Raw genomic sequence first — 26,302 nt, forward strand, 5'->3', positions numbered from 1 at the left:
AGAGAGAGAGAGAGAGAGAGAGAGAGAGAGAGAGAGAGAGAGAGATGGCTGGTAGCTGCAGACTGTTGCATCTATATCGATTGGGCTCCAGCCTTTCCATTTTCCATGAACTCCGGCTCGCAGTTCCGAGTGGGAGGGATTTGCTTGATCTTTATGATATTTCTTTAAACATGATGCTGTCGTTATGCTTCTTCGGGGGAGACACAAGACAATTCCAGTCATTCAAGGGCTCTCCGTCTCTCTCTCTTTCCCACAGTTGTTACTTATAACCATCTCTAAACAGTTTCTCCACCATTCTCATAAGTGTTTTCAGACCTCGGTCCAAATAACATTGTCGAACTGAACTCAGACCAATAAAGAAGGTCTCAGACGAGAACATGCACTGGGTTCCTTCAATAGAAGTCTTTATGTTTGATCAGATAAAAACTGTAATCAACAGTGATAGGAATTCTATAGAGAATAGATGACAATAATTAGAATTGAGTTTCCTCTTGGATTGGAGGGACATTTGTAGTGGACATGGCCTATCTGACACAGGAAGTTGCTGACACCTTATTGGGAGAACGGACTCGTGGCTGGAGCGGTTTCCATGTTTTATTTATTTTTTAAATGACATTTTATTGAACCTTTTATTTACCCTTTTTTACAACCCCTTTGGCACTAATTTCAGAACCTTGTGGTCATTTTTCAAAACTCTAGACACAAAACTCAGAACGGTCATCACTTGTAACACAGGCTGTCCAATGTTCAAAACATTGCATTGTGCATTCATATCTTTAAAGAAACCTTGCACTTGCAGAATCATTGGTTCAAATAACTAATTTATCACGAAATACCATAGGAACATTCATTTAGATCTCCCACACACAAGATACCGATAGTTTCACTGTGTAGTTGTTCGTTAAATCATTAAATAATGTAGTACAAAATATGTGATACATGTTTCATTATGGTACTACATGTAAATACATCACTGTAAAAGGACTAGTACTACAGACATCGTGGAATCATTGAACAAAATCTGAAATGTATTGACCGGTTTTAGGAAAGGAGAGTATGGGGGTAAGTACAGGGTGGTAAATTGTGGATGGACCTGAAACCATGCTTGCACCATTTGAGAATGGTGGAACCTGACATTATCCCACACAATGACATAGGTCACGCCATCAACTCTACAGACCTGATTTAGCTCATCAAGGAAGGTTACATTCGAACAGCGAATCATGTGGCTGCCTGCAACTCAACATATAGAGTTTAATAGAGTAGAGAGCTTTAGTTGTTGTTCGACCTAACATTAGAACGGGCAAGATGAGTAATCTAAGCAACTTTGACCGTGGTATGATTGATAATGCTACACATGGTGATTCCAGAATCTCAGAAACAGCTGCCTTCCTGGGATTTTTACGCACTACAGTCTCTAGAGTTTACAGAGGTTGGTGCGATAAACAAAACACATTCAGTTAGAGGCAGTTTTGCGGACAAAACACCTTGTTAATGAGAGAGGTCAGAGGAGAATGTCCAGACTCGTTCCAGCTAACAGAAAGGCCACAAATGGTCAAATAACAGCTGTTTAAAACAGTGGTGTGCTGAAGGGCATCTCTTAACGTACAACACCGTGAATAATTCAGGCTGTTGTGGAGGCAAAAGTGAGTGTACAGTAATGTCAAATCTGAAAACATGGTCTGGAAAAGTGGTACATGGGACCATAGAAACAGTGTCTGATAAAGAATGATGATGAAATATTACATCCATAGATAATGTAGTCCAATTGGTTCATGTTCCACGGTAATTGGTGTCAATGGATCTCGTTATCCTGAAACTTTCATGATCTAAACATGGAATATTGTTTTTCAGTTTCCATAAAACTATGCATTAAGAGTAATGCAACAGTTACTTATCATTTGAACAGTTGTATCAATTCATAGTTAGATCATTGTAATGAAATGAATAGACAGTCATTTCAGATGTAATGTGTGAATTGCATTTTGAAATGGTAATACTTTGATGTTAAGTTGTGTCATTTTGAACAGGTGATTTTAGTTCAATGAACAAATGATCTTAGCTTTATGTCTATTGTATCCAAGCAATTGGAAAAAGTGTTAGAGTTTTGAAAAATGTGCATTTTGCATTTTGATCATTGGTTGTGAGTTTTGTGTCTAGAGTTTTGAAAAATGACATCAAGGTTCCGAAATGACAGCCAAACTGTAACTAGGCAAGTCGGTTAAGAACAAATTCTTATTTACCTACCCCGACCAACCCCGGATTGCTCTGGGCCAATTGTGAGCTGCCTTATGGGACTCCCAATCACGGCCGGATGTGATACAGCCTGGTTTCGAACCAGGGACTGTAGTGACGCCCCTTGCATGGAGATGCAGTGCCTTAGACCGCGGTGTGCGATGCCATTCCATTTACTCCGTTCCAGACATTATTATGAGCCGTCCTCCCCTCAGCAGTCTCCTGTGCTATCGGATGTAGTATTTCAGAGAGTTGCTAAGCTAAGACTTTCCGACATTGACTTGTTCTGACTTACAGTAGATAACAGGGCTGCTGGTGTATTGTAGCTATGAGGACCGTAACCCACATACCCACCAGGGCAGGTGCCCTCTCCATGGGGCCAGGTGGTGACTAATTCCCTTCTTTGTCCATCCAAATGAATTGTTAATTGGTTTGCATCACCCGTGGAGTGGAGAATAGCTGGAGAGGCTGTGCGCCTGTGTGATGTAGGCCACAGACACTGACCTATCTCATAGAGCACACCACAACTGCGTTGAACAGACCAAATGGCACCTCAATACACACCGCAACGTTGGGGTTTAAGAGGCCAAATATCAGCTTGTAGTATTAGCTCAGCACCTTGTTCACATAATTCAGCACACAAACCCCCGTCAGAGCAACATGTTGGTGATGTACCGTCCTTCTGATTACCTTCTGGAGATGGATCAACTTTGTTTCTGTCTGTCTCGTTAGCACACTTACTCTATATGCTGCTTATTTACTTCATATGTCAGAACAGTGTAGAATGCATGTAAATGCAGATGTTCTGTGTGTATGTGTCGCTAACTGTTCCGTCAGCAAAGGTTTAGTTTGAATGTTGAAGCCCGAGTGTCACCCTGACGGCTGTGTCCTGTCCTGTCGTCTCCAGGTGGTCGCTCTGAACAAGCGCAGTAAGGAGGCAGAGTCGGCATTCCTGGGAATCTACAAGCAGCTTATCGAAGCCCCTGGTGAGTCTCCCACCTGTAACAGAGCCACACACATCACAACAGCACAGTCACAGACACAGACAACACACAACATTGCTCATGTAACAAACCTCCCACAAGAGATCACTCTCCCCAGCCAGATCAACTACACACCAAGCCAAAGTCAACGTCATTAGGCCAACGTTATACATGAGACAAGCTAAAAATACAAAGTGACTGTTTTCTTGCCATAGATATATAAATATCCACAGGACATCCTGTAGTTCTTATCTATGTTTTAGAGTCTGTGCTCTGTGTGGGGCCACTTCAAAACCGAGCGCTGGTCCTTGAGCGTTGCATTTCTGAGGAGAGACGATCCTTGTGGGGATGGGCTGTTGATTGCAGAGGGCCAATTAAAAGCCAACTGTAGCTTGTCTTAGTCTGGAGTGCAGGCCTGATGAGGCCAGCAGGGAAAGAGAGGGGGAGGGGGAGAGACTGTTTATTCTGTTGTTGTTTGTTGCCAGGGCACACTATACAGCATTGCTCTTTGTTGCAGGAGACAAGAGCAAAATGCACTCCAATCTCCGGCTACATCAGAGGAACACTCATTGCAAGAGTAGAGAACGCGGTTTACAGATTCAATGAATACAAGATAAAAGTGGGTGTCAGAGAAAATAGCGATGCAGCGACTGACTTTTAAAGGTCTCCATTTTGCCTTGAAGTCTCCTGCTTGATATTTCACCACACACTTTGAATGGAGTTATTTTCTTGATAAGAAATGGATGTCTTTGAAGATGTGTTCAGTTTGATTTCCTGACCTATACCTGCACGTATCAAGGGCTTAATAGAGGACCCAGGAGGGTTTTAGGGGCAATATTTTGTCATGAACAAATGTTCTATCAAGAGCAGACTGAACCAACAGTGATAATGTAAGGAATGACTTCATCTCTTTAATTGCACAGGGCACTGACAAGAAAGAGTACTCATAAACCATGTTGAACTGTATCGGAACCCTTGTAGCTAGGATTGGGTTTGAAGATTTATAAAAATAGGAATTTAACGTAAAGGGGGGGGGGGGGCCTTGTCGTCATGTCACAAAGCTGAAGGAGTGGCCCTGGTTACATCAGAGGGCCTTGGATTAGCATATTCAGAACACCCATCTTCCTCTGACCTTACCTGGACCTGCACTAGCATTAGCATCCGGGTGACTCTCCCTCACCAGAGTCTCTAGTCTTAGCTCTCACACTCTGTGTCACTGCAGGTCTGTGTATGGATGACTTTTCCTGGGCTTTACTACTACAGAAGGAGTTATTATTTCATCCCACCGCAGTAAAACAGCTGAGCTGCTGATTTATTTGTTGCCGTCTGATCCTTTAATGCCATACCAATAATTTCCATTAACAGCTAATTGCTAAAAGTCTCCAAATCTATTCACTATTATCTTTCTGATATTATGTACCTCCTATCTGATGCCAAACAGGAGTGACAAAATGGAGAGTAGGGTATTTTGTGTGTCATTCTGCATCTCACTGGCCTGTCCAAGGTCACCCCCTGTTCCCAGAGTGGATCGCTCCAGGTACACCAGAGGACAGTCAGTTGGCTGTGGTCCCTCACTTTATTAGTCTCCTCCCCTATAAACACATCACTGTGCTGCTTTCCCACCAGTCTCCAAACAAACCATCCAGCTCATGTATTTTTTATGTTTTGACAGACGCAATTATTCTTAACACACCGTGCTCGTTAATCTTAATGCCGTTATTACTATTCATTGGCAGACATTTTTTTTCTCCCTCTTATTTAATTTGAAAGGATCCCTCCATCCTGGCTGTCTGCTGACACTCACAGGCCGTTGGTCCAATCAGAGCGGCCGACAACAGAGTTAATGAATGCAAGAGGAGAGCCAGGGAGGGGGAGGGGACAATGTGACCTGTTGTATCCAGTTAACAGCAACGTTTGGTGTCAGGTATCAGTTATCCACAATAACAAATCAGTTATTGGAATAGGTGCCAATGATGATGTCAGTTGCATAATGTTGGACACGCATGACACATGTTATGATGCTGCTTTCATATTCTCAGTTCATATGAATGTTATAGACAGAGGGTATGCATCGCTGACACAACCCAGGGCTACCCTGAACATGCTCTCAATAGAGAAGGTTTTAATCACGTCCCAATTTGTTAAAGCAAATGTGTATCTCTCACATCAGTGTGTTTACGAGGAGGAGAATGTTAATGTAAGGGGAGAGAGGAGAATACATGGCTGGAAATGGTGTGCGTGTGCGAGTGAGATTTGGGTTTTGTTTTTACTGTAAAGTCAGCAAGTGTATCAAGCTCCAGCTGCTGAACAAGATAGCTATTATTATAGTGGTGGTGTGTCTGGACTTAGAGTGGCACTGTTTCCTGTGACAAAGGATTACATGTAGTATGACAATGGTAACCTTTACCGGTGATGGATTCTGGGTTCTGAATAGTGTTAATTATCAGGAATCCTATTGAAATATTGAGTGCTATGGTCTAGAGGGCCAACACCAGAAGTTAATGGTTATCTGTAGGAGGAATATATATGGTGGGTGCAATTAAGCTTGGAATGTACTGAGTGCAGGGAGACGATCATATGTTGGCAGGCACTGATAAAGATGGGGAGCTGTGGATTAGTGAGGAAGGGGGTCGAGGTCAGGTCAGGTCACATTAAGGGAGAAGGAACACTTTATTGCCTGTATCACTTAACTTCCTGCCTAGTAATAAAGATGTAATGTTTAGAGAGAAGGAGGAGACTGCAACAATTTGGGCTATATATATATATTACCACTGGTGTGACTATTTATTTTGTCTTATGCAGCTGCATTGATCCAATGGGTGAATAAACTTGGTTTAAGCTTTACTAATTATCTGTGAGTTTTAATAGGTTCATTTAGAACCTAACACCGGTGTCATGAACAGTCAGTCGTACAAGGCATGCTCTTTGAAGCAACTCCAATGCGTCCTCTGCATTTTATGGGGAACAGTTGAAATAAGTGCTCTGAGCAATGAGAACACTTTGAAAAGGTAATACTTCTAAAAATGTCATTATTGAGTCCCCAAGCCAAAATGTCACACACCACAATCATAATGTGCATTTCCTATGCATTTAAGACGTACAGTTGAAGTCGGAAGTTTACATACACTTAGGTTGGAGTCATTAAAACTTGTTTTTCAACCACTCCACAAATTTCTTGTTAACAAACTATAGTTTTGGCAAGTGTGCTAGGACATCTACTTTGTGCATGACACAAGTACTTTTTTCACCAATTGTTTACAGACAGATTATTTCACTTACAATTCACTGTATCACAATTCCAGTGGGTCAGAAGTTTACATACACTAAGTTGACTGTGCCTTTAAACAGCTTGGAAAATTCTAGAAAATGATGTCATGGCCTACCTTCAAACTCAGTGCCTCTTTGCTTGACATCATGGGAAAATCCAAATAAATCAGCCAAGACCTTGTAGAAAACATTGTAGACCTCCACAAGTCTGGTTCATCCTTGGGAGCAATTTTCAAACGCCTGAAGGTACCACATTCATTTGTACAAACAATAGTACGCAGGTATAAACATGGGACCACGCAGCCGTCATACCGCTCAGGAAGGAGACGCGTTTTGTCTCCTAGAGATGAACGTACTTTGGTGAGAAAAGTGCAAATCAATCCCAGAACAACAGCAAAGGACCTTGTGAAGATGCTGGAGGAAACGGGTACAAAAGTATCTATATCCACAGTAAAACGAGTCCTATATCGACATAACCTGAAAGGCCGCTCAGCAAGGAAGAAGCCACTGCTCCAAAACCACCATAAAAAAAGCCAGACTATGGTTTGCAACGGCACATGGGGACAAATATCGTACTTTTAGGAGAAATGTCCTCTGGTCTGATGAAACAAAAATAGAACTGATTGGTCATAATGACCATCGTTATGTTTGGAGGAAATGGGGGGAGGCTTGCAAGCCGAAGAACACCATCCCAACCGTGAAGCATGGGGTGGCAGCATCATGTTGTGGGGGTTCTTTGCTGAAAGAGGGACTGGTGCACTTCACAAAATAGATTGTATCATGAGGCAGGACAATTATGTGGATATATTGAAGTAACATCTCAAGACATCAGTCAGGAAGTTAAAGCTTGGTCGCAAATGGGTCTTCCAAATGACAATGACCCCAAGCATACTTCCAAAGTTGTGGCTAAATGGCTTAAGGACAACAAAGTCAAGATATTAGAGTGGCCATCACAAAGCCCTGACCTCAATCCTATAGAAAATGTGTGGGCAGAACTGAAAAAGCGTGTGCAAGCAAGGAGGCCTACAAACCTGACTCAGTTACACCAGCTATGTCAGGAGGAATGGGCAAAAATTCACCCATCTTATTGTGGGAAGCTTGTGGAAGGCTACCCGAAACGTTTTACCCAAATTAAACAATTTAAAGGCAATGCTACCAAATACTAATTGATTGTATGTACATTTCTGACCCACTGGGAATGTGATGAAAGAAATAAAAGCTGAAATAAATCATTCTCTCCACTATTATTCTGACATTTCACATTCTTAAAATAAAGTGGTGATCCTAACTGACCTAAGACAGGGCATTTTTACTCGGATTAAATGTCAGGAATTGAGAAAAACTGAGTTTAAATGTGTTTGGCTAAAGTGTTTGTAAACTTCCAACTTCAACTGTACATTCCTATGATCAATTGAAATTGTTGACAAATAATTAGGTCCCCCCCAAAAATACTTATTTGCTGAGATTTTCACCTCTATACTTTTTTGATCCGTGTAAATATACTACTTCCTCTTCACAGGATGTGAAAAACAGCGACAGTTTCCATGACTGAGTTGGCTCTCCTGGGTAGCACCTCTCTCCTCATCTCTCTCCCTCCTGTGTGAGCATCTCTGACTCTGCGGTTACGTTTGAACCTTGGTGTTTGTAGCTGTCGCTTTGAGAGGAGGAGCGGGGTCCTGTCGCCAGGAGCGTAGCCCTGAGATTGGCGCTCCAGGTGTTTGCTCTGCCCCCTCCCCTCTCTTTACTCACACACCTCCCTCAGGATCACCTCATCCCTCTCTCTCTCGCTCTCCCTCCGTCTCTCCTGAAGAACACAGTACCTTTCATCTGAGCAGGGAGCTCACTTACTGTGTGTGTGTGTGTTTGTGTGTTGTATGTTTGTTGGGCCCTTGGCAGGGCTGAGGTCTGCATTAGTTGAAACGTTGGGGCAACAGTGCTAGCTAGTGGTGACCAAATACTACTGCATGGTATGGGTTCCAGGACCAGGAACAACTCCACACAATTCCATCATGGCTTTATGACTTCATTGCACAATGAATATTAATGTATTGAAGTCTCCTTGGCCTGCGAGATTGTAAGTGCAGTGCATATTGAAGTCTCATTGGCCTGCGAGATTGTAAGTGCAGTGCATATTGAAGTCAGTTTGTAATTTCCTTTGGCTCCAAGGTTGTAAAAATAGAGCATTAATGACCTTTGTGATTTGACCTTAGTCTATTCAAAGAATTATTGTCCCCTTATACACCCCTGTATACACTGTATACACTGAGTGGATAAAACCTTCATAGTATTGAGTTGCACCCCCTTTTGCCCTCAGAACAGCCTAAATTTGTCGGGGCAGCGACTCTACAAGGTGTCGGAAGCGTTCCACAGGGATGCTGGCCCATGTTGACTCCAATGTCCTTTGGGTGGTGGACCATTCTTCACACACACGGGAAACTGTTGAGAGTGAAAAACCCAGCAGCGTTGCAGTTCTTGACACAAACTGGTGCCCCTGGCACCTACTACCATACCCCGTTAAAAAGGTACCTAAATCTTTTGTCTTGCCTATTCATCCTCTGATTGGCGCACATACACAATCCATGTCTCAATTGTCTCAAGGATTAAAAATACTTCTTTAACCTGTCTCCTCCCCTTCATCTACACTGATTGCAGTGGATTTAATCAGTTCATCCGATTTAAGTGACATCAACAAGGGATCATAGCTTTCACCTGGATTCACCTGGTCAGTCTGCCATGGAAAGAGCAGGTGTTCCTAATGTTTTGTCCACTCAGTGTACATCGGCAGACGCTGGAGAGAGAGGCTTATTGAGGCCTGTAAGGCATTGTTTTTTTAAAATAATAAGTGTGATGCTGAGCACATTCCATCAGAAGATGAGAGGGAACTTGGAGAGCTGTGTGTCTACGCTCTGTTTGTGGCAGTATCAAAAATGAAAGCGTATAAAAAAGTTGATGGAAAATGAAAGCTCTTTTGGGGCAGGACGAGATTCTGCACAAGTGATTAATAAGAGCAGTAATAAACAAAGGCCCAGGAGATGTTTGAGGTGCTTAATAATGCATTATGTTCATAAAAGAGCTGGGCCTCTCCAATGGATCCCCGTGGAGCAGAGACCCCAGAGGGACCGGCAGAGTGTGTGCTCAGAACAGAGAGGAAGTGTGTGTGCGTCGGCATGTGAGTGTATATATATATATATATATATATGTATATATATATATATATACATATATAAAGGGTACGGGTAAAACTCAAGCTATGAAGTGTACAGGAGATTAATAGTTTCAGTTGTGTTTTTTCTGGGGGGTTTTTGTGATTGTTCACCGAACAGTTCTTTTGTTATTGTAACAAAAAAAAGAGCAACAAAACAAGAAGACCAACCCTATCAATTAAAGTTAAAGAGTGGCTGAATTATATTGTACCCTGATATTCCTGTTTATGTATATTTCTAAGAGCTTCTTTTTACATAGTTGTAGAGATGTCCTTCAGTCTGCCAGACAAAGGCATGTGTGGAACACAGACAAAAGAACAGGTTAAAAAGTTAGTCTTTCAGATTGTCTGTCAGCACACAGTGAAAGACACACTTCTTTCATCATTTCTCTCTCTCTCTCTTTCTCTCTCTCTCTCTCTCTCTCTCTCTCTCTCTCTCTCTCTCTCTGTCTCTCTCTCTCTGTCTCTCTCTCTCTCTAACCTCTCTCTTTCTCTCTCTCTCTGTCTCTGTCTCTCTTTCTCTCTCTGTCTCTATCTCTCTCTCTGTCTCTCTCTCTCGTTCTCTCTCTTTCTCTCTCTCTCTGTCTCTGTCTCTCTTTCTCTCTCTCTCTCTGTCTCTGTCTCTCTCTCTCTGTCTCTTTCTCTCTCTCTTTCTCTCTGTCTCTCTCTCTCTTTCTCTCTCTCTTTCTCTCTCTTTCTCTCTCTCTCTCTGTCTCTCTCTCTCTCTCTCTATAGTGATCTCTGTTTCTTTATCTGTATCTCTCACTCTCTTCTCCACATGTAAAAGGGAGACTTTTGTTCTGTGCTCTGAATATTGTATTAGTGAAAAGACAGAAACGGACCGTTTTTACTGTCCGTTAAGATTTTGTTGAGAATTATTTCATCGTAGCTACAAAAATCTTTATAATCTAGGTTGAAACAAGGATAGACATTAAAGAATTGTACCTTGTGAGCGTGAGTGACTATGTAGTTGTTAAAACAATAGATTACTTTGTTAAAGACTATTAGACTTCAGTCAATGGAAGTGTTCCCACACGGCCACATTGGTTTGAGACTCTCGTACTCTGTAGGTAGAGTATTGGTTGTTTACTTTTGGTTTAATTAAGAAAAGATACAACTTTTTTCAAAGGTAGCCATTTTGATGGTGCACTTTGTCTTTGAAGGTTGGACTAAGGACTAACTGTTCAGTCAACCTAGTTTCGGGCCATGACAATACACTACTCATGTACAGTGTTACGGTTTGTTGCAGCAGCAGGAAATGGCGTTTTTTGGAACTTGAAGACCACAAAGAGAAAAACAACACAAAACAAGACTGTTTTGTATGAAAAGAAAAAACCCTCGAAGCACAGCCTTGTAAATTAATTTGTTCATGTTGTATGATGGGAACACAGCTGGCCTCATTAACATGCGCACAACAAATAATTATAGCATTTTTTTTCTTCTCTCCAGCCAGCCAGTGCTTGGCTAATGGGCTTGCTGGGTTAATTATGTCAGAGCATAATTACACAGAGCCCAGGGAGACGTAATGGTGCACCCCGCTGAGCCCACACCGCCTAATGACAGTGTATCGCTGACAGGGCAAAGACGGACCGTCCCAACACACCTGCTTGTCTTGGCTCACACCACCCTCGTCCACTCCCACCCACCACCACTGCCCACCCAGACACATCCTTGACCTGTCTGTCCCACTGTCCCGGCCACAGTCCAGATAGTATTTATGTGGACAGTGCACACAGTGGGCCCTGGCCTAACCTGGTCTATATCCAACTCCATAGGAACAACCATAGGAGCTGGCTATCAAACATGAACATATCTATTGTGACCATGCTAGCCATGGCCTGTTTATCCTGGGCTGTCAAGAAGCAGCACCCAGAGAGCTGCCCCCTGCTATGGGATGAGCAATAGCAGCGTAATACCTGACCAGCGGCCGCTAGGAACCAGCCATGGAAGCTCATTATCTCATCTGTAACACTGATGCAAACTCAATGGAGATGATGAGACCACACACACATAGATTCTATGATAGCCCTACCCTGGCTTACTAGTGTAGTGACTTTGCTACCACCACACAATACCACCAAATCAGGTGGAACTGTGTTGAAGTACAAATTAACAACTGTGTTGAAGTACAAGTGATCCCAGGATCCTCAATGCCAGCTCGTCTTTGCTGGTATACTGAGAGGACAGGCGTGTGTCCCTGGAATGACCTCTGAACCTTCTCCTCCTCATAACATTCTGTTCATCCCCACCTTTGCCCAGCCACTGTGATTCACGTGTGAACGGACCATATTTGACTGGAGAATATGATGTATGAATGTGCAGTGATTTATGACCCTCAATGAGGTGCTGTTGTGCTGTCTGTTATAATGACTACAGGGCAGACGTCCAATCAGCAATAATTAAGATACGGACTGAATTTAAAAAATGTGCTGTTTATTTGCAGAGATAGTGATATGACCCACTCACAGTAGATAATGGTGGGGGATGATGATGGTGGTGGTGGTGGTGGTGGTGGTGGTGGGGAGGGGGGGGGGGGGGAGTTCTAGGTATATTGGCAGTATGGTGTAAAATTCAATTCAAGTATTCAATCTTCCTTTTATGGTAAGGATTTACTGTTAAAGGAATATCCAGCACAGCTTATTAGCAACATCAATTAGCAGTCCTGTTCTCTTCCGTTATCAGCAGTCTTCTTTGACACTTCCCCCACACTTCCCCCAACTGTAGCCCGTCTTGTAGAGCTACACCCTGGTCCCTCTGAGAGTACCCCTGCTGCTCTCCTCTTTGACTGGGTTCATTTTGTATACCGGGCTACCATATATCCCTTCACTTTTTTTGCCTAGCCACTGATTGATAATCCCTGCTTGTCCAAGTGTGAGAGATCCCTTACTGTAATCTCTGCACTTTGATCATGGAAAGTTAAAAGGATATATGGAAAAGAGGCTGATAAAGGGATTTCTGTGACAGTGCGTCTATGTGAAAAGCACTGTTTTAAGTCGTTCTGTTTGTCTAAGAAGAGCTCTGCTCTTAAGTGTGATGTCCCATGTGACTGATGCAATATCTCCAGTGTGGGTGTAACAGTGAACACAGACACACAGGAGGCTCAGTTGACTGTAATCGGTCCTGGGGAAGATGGTTCAATCAATTATCTTTGTCCGAGTGTTTCTGATGAAACTTCAGATATGTCAAATGGTTATGGAAGTCTTTTCACAAATTGCTAATTGACAGTTGTGTTTCTGTGGCCTGTTTTGTGGCCTGTTTCGACTTGGCTGTCTAGTCTCAGTGGTGTCTGTTGAAGTGTAAACGTCTGTGGTTAGGCTCTCTGAAAAGTCAGTTCAGTCTGTGCCCGTGTTGAAGAAAGGATATGATCGCGATCCACACAGGTGCAGAAAGACGAGCGCATGAAAGCTGCGGGAGAAAAGTTTGTGCAGCAAAGCAGCGATTTTCCCTCCTTGGAGTTTTGAAAGGCTGGTGTGTGTGTGTGCAAGAGTGTGTGTGTGTGTGCGTATCTCTATATCCTCCCTCCCTCCTTGTCAGGTGGCTCCCCTGAGCCCCTCTCTCTGTGCTTTGGCACTAGAAGTCACCTCCTTTGGTGTGCGGCAGGCAGGTACACAACAGGAGCAGCTCTCCCTCTCAGAGCTGTTGAACTTTTCGGGAAGGGAAGAAAGGGAACGGGAAGATTAAAAACAGCCCTGTGATGTGGAGTGCCGAGCCACCTCCTGAGAATTCCTGGCATAATAATTTAAATGATCAAATGACACAGAGGAGACTTGTTAGCAGAGAAACAGCCTCCTAGTTGGCCCCATGGGGCCCAGGCTGCCGCACATGCATTGCAAAACAGCTCCTCTGTTGTGCTAAAGAATCAGTCTTCTTTTTTCTCTTCTTTTCAGGAGCAGACTTTTTCCAGACTTTGTTGGATTTGTTTAGGTGTATATTTGGGACTGAAGTGTGCGTCATATTCTACTGCAGTCCATGCGGCTTTTTTTTGACATTCATTTACTGGTGATGAGTTCCATTGGGTTTGATCTTAGGAGTTTAGTCTATTCATGTCATTAGGGCCAGCCAGCCTGTGAGATTTCTAAGGCGTCTCATTGGAGTGAATTCTAGAGTCCCTCTTTGAAACAATTTCTCAGTCTCCTACTCTTGGTGCTGTTGTGCAGGAGAGCATATGATAACTGTACTGTCTCGTGCAGAAAATGGTATAGTATATTATTCTTTTAATATGCTATTTAAAAAGTTCCTTTTCAACATCCTGACATCAGTTGTATAACAGGAGACATATTTTGACATCAGCAACAAGATAATTGTGATATCTCATTATATTTGATCAAATAGATAGGCAATGAAATTCACTTGACTGAAGTGTTGAACTTTTGACTTTACTAATCCACTTCAGCATTTGAATTACCACTCAATATTATGGCTGTGTGGTTGTTTTGCATGGAGTGGTTCATAGAAAAATGTAAAATTTCTCTCCATCTTGTTTGTCTTTTTGCTCTCAGACCCAGTTCCCGTTCTTGAGGCCACACACACCCTGGAGGAGAGGCTGCAGCAGCTGCAGAGTTCAGCCCCAAACAGCGAGGCCCTGGTCAGGGAGATCAGCGGGCACTGGAAGAGACACCTGGAGTGCCTTGACAAGCCAGGTCAGACCAGAGGCACAGCCTGGTCTCATAGACTAGACGTAACATAGTAAATGTAAATCCGGGACCCTCAAATTAGTATGATATGTTATGTTTGGTATGGTTACATAAGACAGATGTTTACTTAAGCCCAAAACTAAAGTAGGGTGGTTAGTCGGGGGGGATGGGTGCGCATATAAAGCAAACGTCGAGCAACCCAATGATTGCGAGTTCAAATCTCATCACGGACAATTTAGCATTTAACTAATTAGCAACTTTTCAACTATACTGAAAAAATATATAAATGCAACATGCAACAATTTCAATGATTTTACTGAGTTACAGTTCATATAAGGAAATCAGTCAATTGAAATCAATTAATTTGACCCTAATCTATGGATTTGACATGAGTGGGCATAGGCCCACCCACTTGGGAGCCATGTCCAGCCAATCAGAATGAGTTTTTCCCCACAAAAGGGCATTATTACAGACAGAAATTCTCCTCAGTTTCATCAACTGTCCATGTGGCAGGTGAAGAAGCTGGATGTGGAGGTCCTGGGCTGGTGTGATTACACGTCGTGGTCTGCGGTTGTGAGGCTGGTTGGACGTACTGCCAAATGATCTAAAATTACTTTGGAGGCAGCTTATGGTAGAGAAATTAACATGACATTTTCTGACAACTGCTCTGCTGGACATTCCTGCAGTCAGCATGCCAAATTGCACGCTCCCTCCAAACTTGAAACATCTGTGGCATTGTGTTGTGTGACAAAACTGCGCATTTTAGAGTGGCCTTTTATTTTCCCCAGCACAAGGTGCACCTGTGTAATGATCATGCTGTTTAATCAGCTTCTTGATATGCCACACCTGTCAGGTGGAGAAATGCTCGCTAACAGGGATGTAAACAAAGTTGTGCACAACATTTGAGAGAAAGAAGCTTTTTGTGCGTATGGAAAATATCTATGATATTTTATTTCAGCTCATGAAACATGGGACCAACACTTTACATGTTGTGTTTATATTTTTGTTCAGTACACCTTCTACTTTTTAGCTACTTTGCAACTACTTAGCATGTTAACTAACCCTTACCCTTAACCTAACCCTTTTAGCTAACCCTTGCCCTAACTCTTTAACATAACTTCTAACCTTAACCCTAATCTCTAGCCTAGATAACGTTAGACAGCTAGCAAACGTTAGCCACCTATCCATCTAGCTAGAATTCTTTACATGTTGCACGTTTTGCCAATTCATAACATATAATATGAATTGTAATTCTTAACATATCATATTTAATGGGTGATGGATATCCACAAATTAATACATACCATATGAAAGGTAACATATCATACTAACTGGAGTGTCGTGGTTTACGTACAAAATAATAAGAAATGCTCTGAGACCAGGTTGCAGCCACAGCCTTGACCACAGAATGGGCCCAGGCCTAGCTCACTGCTCCTCGATTGTTAAAAATTTCAATTTCAGAGAAAAAAAAATTAATAAACTATTTTTGTTCTACAAACAATCCACTTTTATCCACACACGGATGTCTCTGTTCCATGTAGTTACTGTGGCCTCTCACCTCAGATGATCACAGCACTCATCTGTACTCTGCTCCCTATCCACAGGAGACACAGAGGAGGACCCAGCAGCAGCAGAGTCAGGACCTGGGGAGGCATCGAGCTGGACAGCTGGTGTGATGACTCCAAACAGCAAACAGGCCCTCAGAGTCACAGGCTCACCTCAGCAGAACCACCAGGGCCAGAACCAGACAGAAGGGTTAGAAACACAGGCCTGGTCCTTGCCTCCCTCACAACCTTGTGAACATGATATGATGTGTACATGATAAAGGCAAAAAAGAGGACAGCCCCCAGCCCGTCAGTCATACTGCACAATGACAATAGACCTGGATGTAATCACATTTAAACCTCAATCTAATGAGTGGAAACAGAATGTAATACAGTATGTGTGCTGTATGCCTGAGAGTAAGTAAGCATGGTCATCTTTGACATTGCGTCTCTCTTCTCATAGGGAAGCCGAAGACACAGATGCCACTCTGGCCGACAGACTGGGTGAGGCCGAGGAGAGGATCAAAGTGCTGCATTCATGTGAGTGTTTTGTCCAGTGGTCCTTTCTGGACACAGTGAGGTGAAAGGTCATCATGACTAATCCTGTTCCTTTATCTCTCTAGCTCTGAGCACAGCCCAGACAGATCTTCTGGACCTGCGGTGTAAATACGACCAGGAGAAGGCCAACAAGTAAGAGCCTGCTTATATCTCCACTGTCTCTCAACTCCTCTGTTCATGTAACCCACTCAGCCTATGTCCATACTGTGGTCTCACTGCTTGTTCTCTAACATATTCCCTAACCCTCATTTACTCTACTCATGATCTTTCCATCTATACTAATGCAGGTCCCTACTGCAGGCCCCTACTGCAGGTCCTTACTGCAGGTCCCTAGTCAGGTCCCTACTGCAGGTCCCTACTGCAGGTCCTTACTCAGGTCCCTACTGCAGGTCCCTACGGCAGGGCCCTACTGCAGGGCCCTACTGCAGGTCCCTAATGCAGGTCCCTAATGCAGGTCCTTACTCAGGTCCCTACTGCAGGTCCCTACGGCAGGGCCCTAATGCAGGTCCCTAATACATGTCCCCACTGCAGGTCCCTAGTCAGGTCCCCACTGCAGGTCCCTAGTCAGGTCCCTAGTCATGTCCCCACTGCAGGTCCCTAATGCAGGACCCTACTGCAGGTCCCTAATGCAGGTCCCTAATGGAGGTCCCTAATGCAGGTCCCTAATGCATGTCCCCACTGCAGGTCCCTAATGCATGTCCCCACTGCAGGTCCCTACTGCAGGTCCCTACTCAGCCCCACCTATGCATACACCACTATGCTCAGCCTTCTCTCTTTAGCCATGCTTGCTCTACCCTAATTCACACATGGTCACTCTCCACTGTAATGTACCCATGTCCAGTCTGAACCTTTAGAATGCCATTGTAAAAACAGACCTGGGCTGCAACGGAAATTACACCCTATTCCCTATATAGTTCACTAATTTTGACCAGAGCCCTATGCGTGTAGTGCACTATATAGGGAATAGGGTGCCATTTCGGATGTTACTGTGGTGTGACTCACCGACTAATGCAGGTGGATGGATGGGAGAGCTCTGTGTTGGCCTCCTCTGTCTGACAGCCAGGGCCTTGCCTTGCCAGGCCTCAAGAAGAATGGCTTCATTTAAAGATTGCTTCAGAAAACACTCTACCTTGTCCTGGATCTGTGAGCGCTATGTATCCAGCTCAACGGTTGAAATGAATGTGAAGTTGTATGACGGATGTCGATAGACATTCAAAGTCAACACTCCTTTGTTTGGGTAGTGCTGCGGACGGAGCACAGTGAGCCGGTGCTAATGGATTTTCTCCCAGGCTTAATCCATGGTGCAATTGAACTGGAGTTTCCAGACCCACCGCCATCCATTCTGCTGGATTTGAAGAATTTTCCGTTCGACTCCCCTTTCATGTTCAGCAGCTGTTCACAGTAACGGCTCGTTAGCTCTCTGTGAGGGGAGAGAGGAAGGATGGTTGTGCGTTGGTGTTAGGGCCACTGGGCCAATGCTTCGTTTGTGAATGGCTCGGCTTGTAGTTAGTGAATAGGTGATGAGGAATACATCCTATATGGGTTGTCCGATGAGTGGGTGTTGTCCTCAGCTGCCTGTGATAGGCTAATAGAAACACTAAACACCCCCCTGGTCCATTATCAGCACTACCTCTCAGTACTCATCTCCGTGGCTCTGTGTAGCTAACTTCACCTCCTAATTACTCTGATTGACTTTTTCCTTGATGTTAATAATAAAGCTGATTTGGCTGTTTTGAGTATCTGAACAGGTAATCAATACAAAGCATGTTTTCCATACTGCTCAAGTTCATTAAATCTGGATATGACACCTGTTACCTTTTTCTGTCAGTGTGGTTCCATCCATCCTGGGCTTATTGATGTGGCCTGGACTCTGCCCAGAGCTTCTGGACTGTATTGCACACCACACCACTACTAATTAATATAGAGAACTATTGATTTATTTGAATTTTTAATGGGCCTGGTTTTACTATTGTTTCACCCCCCCCCCCCTCCCCTTCCCCCCCAAAAGCAATGCTCTGTGACTATTCAGAATGGGTTATAAGTCATGCAGTTAAGTTGTTTGTGCCATTAATCTTCCTCAAACAAGCACATAATAACCAGCAGTGAGATGAAGGGCACTGTGGGTGCAGACGGAGGTGAGGAAGAACATGGTTTGTTTGAAAATAGTTTGTTTGATAGTGAACAATATCGCTGATTTGCTCTCAAAACACATTTAGTGAAACGGAAAGGGGTTTCTTTGTCCTGAAAACTTCAGAAATCTTTGCATATTTTAATCAATTTCACAGTTCTCGTTAATTCATCTTTCTCCACATTTTGAAAATCATCTCCCATGTGTCTGAAAAGAAACTTTTGAACTTCAAACAAACCTCATGAATAATCTGTCTATTTATATTGGACTTCTCTGATTGTTAGATGGATGGAGGCATGTAGGAATGAAATCTCCAAAGAAAAGTATTGTATTGATCAGACATGCAGTCCGTTTCTGTCTGGTTTTGGTTGTACTGTAGTGAGCTATGTGAGGAAGGATGCTTTGTTTATGTTGTGTGTGATTTAGTGTGAATCGTTTCAGAAAAGTGTGTAAGGGGTCTGATAACGAGCTGATGATTAGGTGATTATGCCCTCGAAGCCGGTGTTTGGAGGATATATTGGCACGGGTGTTGCTAGGCCCTAGACAGTGGATTGCGCAGTGAGATGGAACTTTAAATAGGCATTTCAACATCATGGGCTTAGCCGGTGGTCATTTGTGGACTAGACACCGGCTGGAACGTGGTTTTAACCAATCAGTATCCAGGATTAGACACACCCATTGTATAATTAAGTGATAATGCCCTCGAAGTCGGTGTTTGGAGGATATATTGGCACGGGAGATCTGGCAAACTGTGACAATATATCCTCCAAACACTGGTTTCGAGGGCATTATCACTTTTGTTCAATGGGTTACCAACCAATTCAAATAATGATTGACATTTAAAAAAACATTATTTTGATGAATTTATTCATACTGTTTCATCTTTCCACAAGATATAGTCCCGACACAAATCTAGGGTTGCTACCCAAGCCGGCTGGTTGTTCATTCTATCGGTTAGGTTGCCAGAGATGCAACCCAGTCGTGAAGTATTTTATTCTGTATCTATGGACGTGACCCAGTCGTTAGTTAATGTTCCGTTCTTATCCCCTTTCTTGCTAGCTAGTCAACTTGGGCTAACGCAGTCACGTCAAACAGTGCAGCCAGAATAACAGAAAAGTATCTGCATTTTCATTTGTTTATGCTATTTCCTAATGACATGAACAGAACAATGAGCTAGCTAGTGATGCGGGATTTCGCCTGGTATAGAAAATGGGCCCTCTCGCCAGGACACTGTTCAGAGAACCTAGCCATCTACATAGCTAACACAATCCCTTCAAATCCTGGAAAGACAGCAAACTGCATTTCATTTAGTTAGACCTGTTTTTTTATTGTCATTTCTTTGTAGATATCCATACAACTTATGCTGATTCATGATTTGGAGAAAAGCTGCCTGCCTGTCTGTCTGTCTCATTCCAACTCTTGACACATTCATTCCTATGGGACAGCTGGAGATCAAATTTGAATATTGAAACAATGTTGCAAATGTTGGAGACAGACAACAAGGTTCATACAAATCTCTGCTGTTGAAAACCAAACGCTCATCTAAGGGGAGATTATGTCTAGATGCTTTTTTACAGTGGAGATCAAGTTTATATGTTGCCTGTTTGGGCTGATGAGACAGTGGATTGCAGGGTGAGATGGAATAGTAACTAGCCATTTCAACGTCATATCCTTAGCCGGTGGTAACTTGTGAAATAGACACCGGCTGGAACGCGGTTTTAACCAATCAGCATCCAGGATTAGACCCACCTGGATACAGCCCTTAGCCGTGGTATATTTGCCATATTCCACAAACCTCCAAGGTGCCTTATTGGTATAAACTGGTTACCAACATAATTAGAGCTGTAAAAATAAATGTTTTGTCATACCCATTGTATATGGTCTGATATACCACGACTGTCAGTCAATCAGCATTCAGGGCTCGACCCACCCAGTTTATAATGTGTTATAGACTCATGTTATATGTATTGCGTATTGTGCTGTATGGTGTTGCCCTACATTGAGGTCAGACGTCAAGGAGGGTGTATAAATCATGCTAGACTAGGCGATTGCCCCCTCCGTAACCCAGGCTGGTTCTGTTTGTGTTCCAGGGCGGAGGAGGTCGGTGTGATCATGATGAATCTTGAGAAGGCAAACCAGGTGAGTGAAAAATGCCGTCCTGTTGGCAGCCCTCTGAATAAGATGCTTCTTCGTTAAGATAATCACTCCTGTAATCAAGCATCCTGTTTAATTAGACACCCTGCATTCTGCAGCCCCCTTGCCTCTCCCTACCCTGCCTCCCCCTCCCTGAGCTCCTGTGATTAGAGGCAGTAAACCCTGGCCCCCGTCTGTGGGTGCTCCACGGCACCACTGCAACACTCAGTAAAGGACAGGAGAGACTGCCAAGCGCGATTGATGCCGGAGTGCCGTGCACTGGGGCTCGTACCTACCTCATTGCCTTAATTGCTTCCTTTCCTTCCTAGTGATTTCTCTTCTCTCTCTGTTTTCTCTTTCCTTCTCTCTCTCTCTCTCTCTCTCTCTCTCTGTCATTCTCTCTCTTGAACCTTCTCTTTCTCCTTCTCTCTCTCTTTCTCTCCGCCAGCAGCTCTTAGTTAAATTTTCTCAAAATTAATCATTAATTAGCAGCCCGAGTGTGACGGAGCAGGTAAACAGTCTGGGAAGAAAGTACACTGACTAAACAGTCCTCTCAGGAATATCGAGTTGCAGTCTTCTGCCGGTGGTCCTCCTCTATTTATTTAGTTTCTGAAGGTCTGTCCTCAGATTCATCAGTCTGTGCTCTTCAGGACCAGTTCATCTATATATCTGCTGAGTGACTGACAGGTTGGTTGTGTCAGTGTTCTGTTGTGTGAGTTGTAATGCTGTGATGTTTGATTGTAGAAAGCAGAAATGGCCCAGAGGGAGGTGGAGAGGCTAAAGGAACAACTGGCCAGTCCCCGGAGCGCCACCCCAGGGAGCTGCCATCCACCAGAGGGCACTAGTGGGGTGAGACGAGACCACATCCTCTTCTGTTCAGATCAATGTGTTCCTCAATCCCCCCCCCCCCTTCAAATTCATTGAAGCTTCACATCATGGATCTTTTAAGTGTGGGAATTCTGGACGGTAAAATTTTAGCCTTTTTCAAAAGGAATTCTCACCTTCCATTTATTTACCCTTCAGTGTCTTTGACTCCTTTTCCTCTCACACTCTGTCTTTCTTTCTTCCACTTAGGAGAGGGGTGATGTGTTGCCATCCAAGCTGGAGGCTAAGCTGATGGCTAAAGACCGAGAGATCCTCAGGCTACTGGAAAACGTACAGAGACTACAGTTCGCACTACAGAAAGTCCAAAACACCTCAGCCAATCAGATCATTGAGCTGGAAAGCCAGCTGGCCTATAAGACAGAAGCTATTGAGGTAAGTCCCACTGCACACACTCAAATGGCAAGCGGTATGGACCCACCTTCTTGACGGTGGAGTTTGCTGATATATGCTTCCTCTCTTTGACTGTTTCAGAGATTAGAAGCTAAACTGCAATCCCAGTTGGACTATGAAGAGATTAAAACAGAACTCCGGTGAGACAAACACCCATGGTGCTTGAGAAGAGACGACTAATCATATTACAATATCTTATATGTAGAAACACAATATAACATTCTTACTGTTGTTTTTTCCTCTTGTAGTATCTTGAAGGTAATGAAGCTGGCCTCAACGAATGGTAGCTCGTCCCAGGTGAGATATATATTGAAGTTTATTGCCTTGTTGTTCATAGCCCAGCATTAATCAAAATAGTGTGCTTCTTAACAAAACAGAACTTTCGTTTCCTCTTAATGTTCCACTGCTGTCAGGGAAGAAAAAGTTTAGCAGTGCCATTGAATGCCTCAGTGAGCGTCATGCATTGTAAGGATATCTACAGCCACTATAATTGATTAATCGAAATTGAACAGCCTGTGTGTGTGTGTCTCTCTCTCTCTCTCTCTCTCTCTCTCTCTCTCTCTCTCTCTCTCTCTCTCTCTCTCTCTCTCTCTCTCTCTCTCTCTCTCTCTCTCTCTCTCTCTCTCTCTCTCTCTCTCTCTCTCTCTCTCTCTCTCTCTCTCTCTCTCTCTCTCTCTCTCTCTCTCTCTCTCTCTCTCTCTCTCTCACCAGGACACTGCAGAGGCTTTTTTGCGGGACAAAGAGGCCTTTCTTCCCTCTCCCAAGTACCTGATGGATAAGGCCAGAATCTTACACAACAATGGTGAGGCAACAGTATCTATGCCTATGAAATCTAATTGTAGTTCTTGAAAGCTGTTTGTATTGTACTGTGTTGGCTCTATGCAGCTGTATACCCCAGTGGCTGTGAAAGTGCTGCTAATCTGAGTGTGACTCTGTGTCTGCAGATGAGGACCGATCGGAGGAGTCAGGCAGGGAGTCAGACAGGGAGTGGGGCAGGCCCTCAGGGTCCTTCTCCTCAGTCTCCCAAGTGGATGAGCGTACCTCTGCCAGCCCTGGACCCCCCACAATGGACGTCTCCTCCTCTAGCCACGACCTCCCCCGCCCCTTCTCTGTGTCCCCCTGCTCAAGGGACAGGCTGTCTGCGGACCACGTCGTCCACAAGCAGCTCCTCTCCTCCCCACTCTTTAAGAAGGAATCCGGCAGCCCCCTCATGGCCTTCCCCACCGCCCTGTATGCAGCCAAAGTCACCCTAATTTCAGCCAATCAGGGACCTGCAGGGGCCGGCGGCATCGAGGCCGGCCTGCCCAGTGACCAATCGGAAAGCGGGAGCTCCACTGCGGGTGATGACGACCAGTTGGAGACAGCAGAGATTGCCTTCCAGGTCAAAGAGCAGCTGCTGAAGCACAACATTGGCCAGCGTGTGTTTGGTCACTATGTGCTGGGCCTATCACAGGGCTCGGTCAGTGAGATACTGGCCCGACCCAAGCCCTGGAGGAAGCTGACAGTGAAAGGCAAGGAGCCCTTCATCAAGATGAAACAGTTCCTGTCTGACGATCAGAACATCTTGGCCCTCAGGACCATCCAGGTCCGACAGAGAGGTGAGTGGACTGGACAGTTGTCACTCCAGCAGAATACTCAGCAGGGTCGGTCCTGGGCGTTCCCTGGATGGGAGACCAGATGCTGCTGGAAGTGGTGTTGGAGGACCAGTAAGGGGCAGTCTTTCCTCTGGTCTAAGGTGATCCCAATGCCCCAGGGCAGTGAAGGGGACATTGCCCTGCGTAGGGTGTCGTCTTTCGGATGGGACGTTAAATGGGTGTCCTGACTCTCTGTGGTCATTAAAAATCAGATGCCACTCATCTAAAGAGTAGGGGTGTTAACCCCTCATGGCTAAATTCCCAACCTGGCCCCATTCCATCATGGCCACCTAATCATCCCCCTAATTCCTAATTGGCATAGATCATCTCTCCACCTCTCCACAAAAATGGTTGCCATGCATCACCCAAGTGGATGCTACACATTGGTGGTGGATGAGGTGAGTTTCCCCCTACTATGTAAAGTGCTCTGAGTAAAATGAAATAATATCAGGCATTAATTTGCTGTACATGCATTTAATGTGCTAAAGCAGAAGGTTGTGTGTTGCGGTAGCAGTATTTGTATTTGAGGATTTTATTAGTGCTGTGGGATAGAGCAGAGTTGGCCGCTCTGTCTCTCTGATGAGTTTTGAAAGGTTGGTGGTTTAGTTTCTGGGCCTCTCTGCATTTAAACCGTTTAATCTCCCTGGGCTGCACTTTTAACTTCTTCATTTGCATTTGACATTTTAGTCATTTAGCAGAGACTCTTACCCAGAGCGACTATAGTGCATTCATCTTCAGATAGCTAGGTGAGACAGCCACATATCACAGTCATAGTAAGTCCATTTTTTCCACTAAAGTAGCTATCATCAAAGTCAGAGCTAGTAAGGCGGTAAGAACATTAAGTGGGGGGGGGGGGATTATTTAAGATACTCTGCTGTCCTAGCTTCAGGGGGAGGCTGGTTCCACCATTGGGGTGCCAGGACAGAGAAGAGCTTGGACTGGACAAGGCAGAAGCTTCCCTCCCATAGGGATGCGAGAGGCCAAGAGAACAGAGGTGGCTTCCTCTCCCATGTTTCTTGTGTTACTTTTAAACTTTGTTTTCTTCACAGATTTCAGAGCTTTTGAAAGTTGAGCTTGCCGTATACCGCAACCTCAGACGCCAACATCTCAAAGGCAGCCATTGATCTTCCAGTCGAAAGCAAAGCCTTGGAACTGCTCTCTGATCAGCCATCCCACTCACTCGCTCTCTCTCCCCCCTCCTTTTCTCTCACTCTCTGTTACCCTCTCTGTGGTAGGGAGCATCACTCCTCGCATCCGAACTCCTGAAACTGGGTCAGACGACGCCATCAAAAATATCTTGGAGCAGGCCAAGAAGGAGATCCAGTCCCAGAGAGGAGGTGTGTCTGGAACAGGTTATGCATCTACTCTTTATTCAACTGTGCTAGGTCAGGTGACATTTTTAATTATCATTATTTTTGGTTTGTACATTTTGAGAGCAATTTTCATTGATGGCAGTTGACGTTTTTGAAGTTGGTGTGGACTGTGTATTCGTAGAGTTCTCTAACGGTTTGCGTGTGTTTGTGTGTGCGTGCACGATCTGCAGGTGACATTAAATCGTCCCTGGGCAGCCCCTCCGGCTTGAGCAGTAATGGGGCGGGCGGCAGCTCAGACGACACCATCAAGAACATCCTGGAGCAGGCCAGGAGGGAGATGCAGGCGCAGCAGCAGGCCCTGATGGAGATGGATGTCTGTGGTAGGGCCTCTGCCACCAGCGCTGGGCCCCAGGTGGAGCGCCTGGGGCTCCCTGAGCCTTCCAAGGTCCTGCCTTTACCCACTTTCATCAAACAGGAGGAGGGGGGCACGGTGACCGTGTGCATGGCCAACCCCATCAGCAGCCCCCAGACCCCCCTCAGTGTCCTCTCCCCCGCCGCCTTTGTCCAGAACATCATCCGTAAAGTCAAGTCGGAGATCGGTGAGGCGGGGACTTACTTCGACCAGCACTGGTCTGTGGATCGGGGGCCCATAGGCATGGTAGGTGGCGTAGGGGGCGGCAGCTCTCGGCCCTTCACCTCAGTGTCTCCCTCCCTGTCCTCCTCCTCGTCCTCGGGCCCCTCGGCCCTGCCCCGGCCCTGGCCCCGGCTGGAGAACGGAGAGTGTCTGCCCAACAGTGAGGAGGCGTCTGCAGCCGAGGAGGACACTGGCTCGGGGATGGTACGGTCTGTGGAAGTAAAAGTGGAGTCGGACGTGTCAGTGAGTGGGGAGTCACCCGGCCCTGGTCGTGGCCTGTCCTATTACCCATCATACCTCCCCCGCACCCTGAAGCCCACCGTGCCGCCGCTGACGCCGGAGCAGTATGAGATGTACATGTACCATGAGGTGGACACCATCGAACTCACCCGGCAGGTCAAAGAGAAGCTGGCCAAGAACGGCATCTGTCAGAGGATCTTTGGTGAAAAGGTGTGTGTTCACTTCACTCCATGCTTCCTCTAAAAAGGATGACATATTTTGGATAACTTAATGTGTCTCATTAAGTCATTTGTGAGGCCTCTTTCTAAGCCAAAAATGATTAAGATGTATCATGTGAATATGAAACTGATTTTGAGCATGTGTAATCAAAGTTTGTTCTTCAATTCGTATAGATTGAGTGCTTCTGCCCTCTAGTGGTTGTAATGTGAGGCTGATGTGCCAGTCAGCATTTTGTCATGTCTCGAACAGATACCAAAGAGGTACTGAAATTGTTGCATTTGCTCAGTAGGAATAACTTGATGT

At 44.7% G+C, this 26,302-nt stretch overlaps 1 protein-coding gene across 4 annotated transcripts in view; it reads left to right on the forward strand.

Moving 5' to 3' along the window:
- Positions 1-26,302, forward strand: part of LOC139389872 (homeobox protein cut-like 2) — a 123,873-nt gene that overhangs the window by 89,931 nt on the left and 7,640 nt on the right. For 2 of the 4 annotated variants that reach the window (XM_071136870.1, XM_071136871.1), the window contains exons 4-17: positions 3,143-3,221; positions 14,187-14,327; positions 15,926-16,076; positions 16,329-16,405; positions 16,489-16,555; positions 20,642-20,690; positions 21,429-21,533; positions 21,759-21,941; positions 22,041-22,099; positions 22,208-22,256; positions 22,671-22,761; positions 22,904-23,557; positions 24,829-24,945; positions 25,137-25,990. In XM_071136870.1, coding sequence (XP_070992971.1) covers positions 3,143-3,221; positions 14,187-14,327; positions 15,926-16,076; positions 16,329-16,405; positions 16,489-16,555; positions 20,642-20,690; positions 21,429-21,533; positions 21,759-21,941; positions 22,041-22,099; positions 22,208-22,256; positions 22,671-22,761; positions 22,904-23,557; positions 24,829-24,945; positions 25,137-25,990 — 2,676 coding nt within the window. The remainder of the gene's footprint in view (positions 1-3,142; positions 3,222-14,186; positions 14,328-15,925; positions 16,077-16,328; positions 16,406-16,488; positions 16,556-20,641; positions 20,691-21,428; positions 21,534-21,758; positions 21,942-22,040; positions 22,100-22,207; positions 22,257-22,670; positions 22,762-22,903; positions 23,558-24,828; positions 24,946-25,136; positions 25,991-26,302) is intronic. The other 2 variants (XM_071136872.1, XM_071136873.1) reach the window with 1 other exon arrangement.

Source organism: Oncorhynchus clarkii, chromosome 30 (genome assembly GCF_045791955.1).
Source record: "Oncorhynchus clarkii lewisi isolate Uvic-CL-2024 chromosome 30, UVic_Ocla_1.0, whole genome shotgun sequence".
In the NCBI taxonomy this organism is placed as follows: Eukaryota; Metazoa; Chordata; class Actinopteri; order Salmoniformes; family Salmonidae; genus Oncorhynchus; species Oncorhynchus clarkii.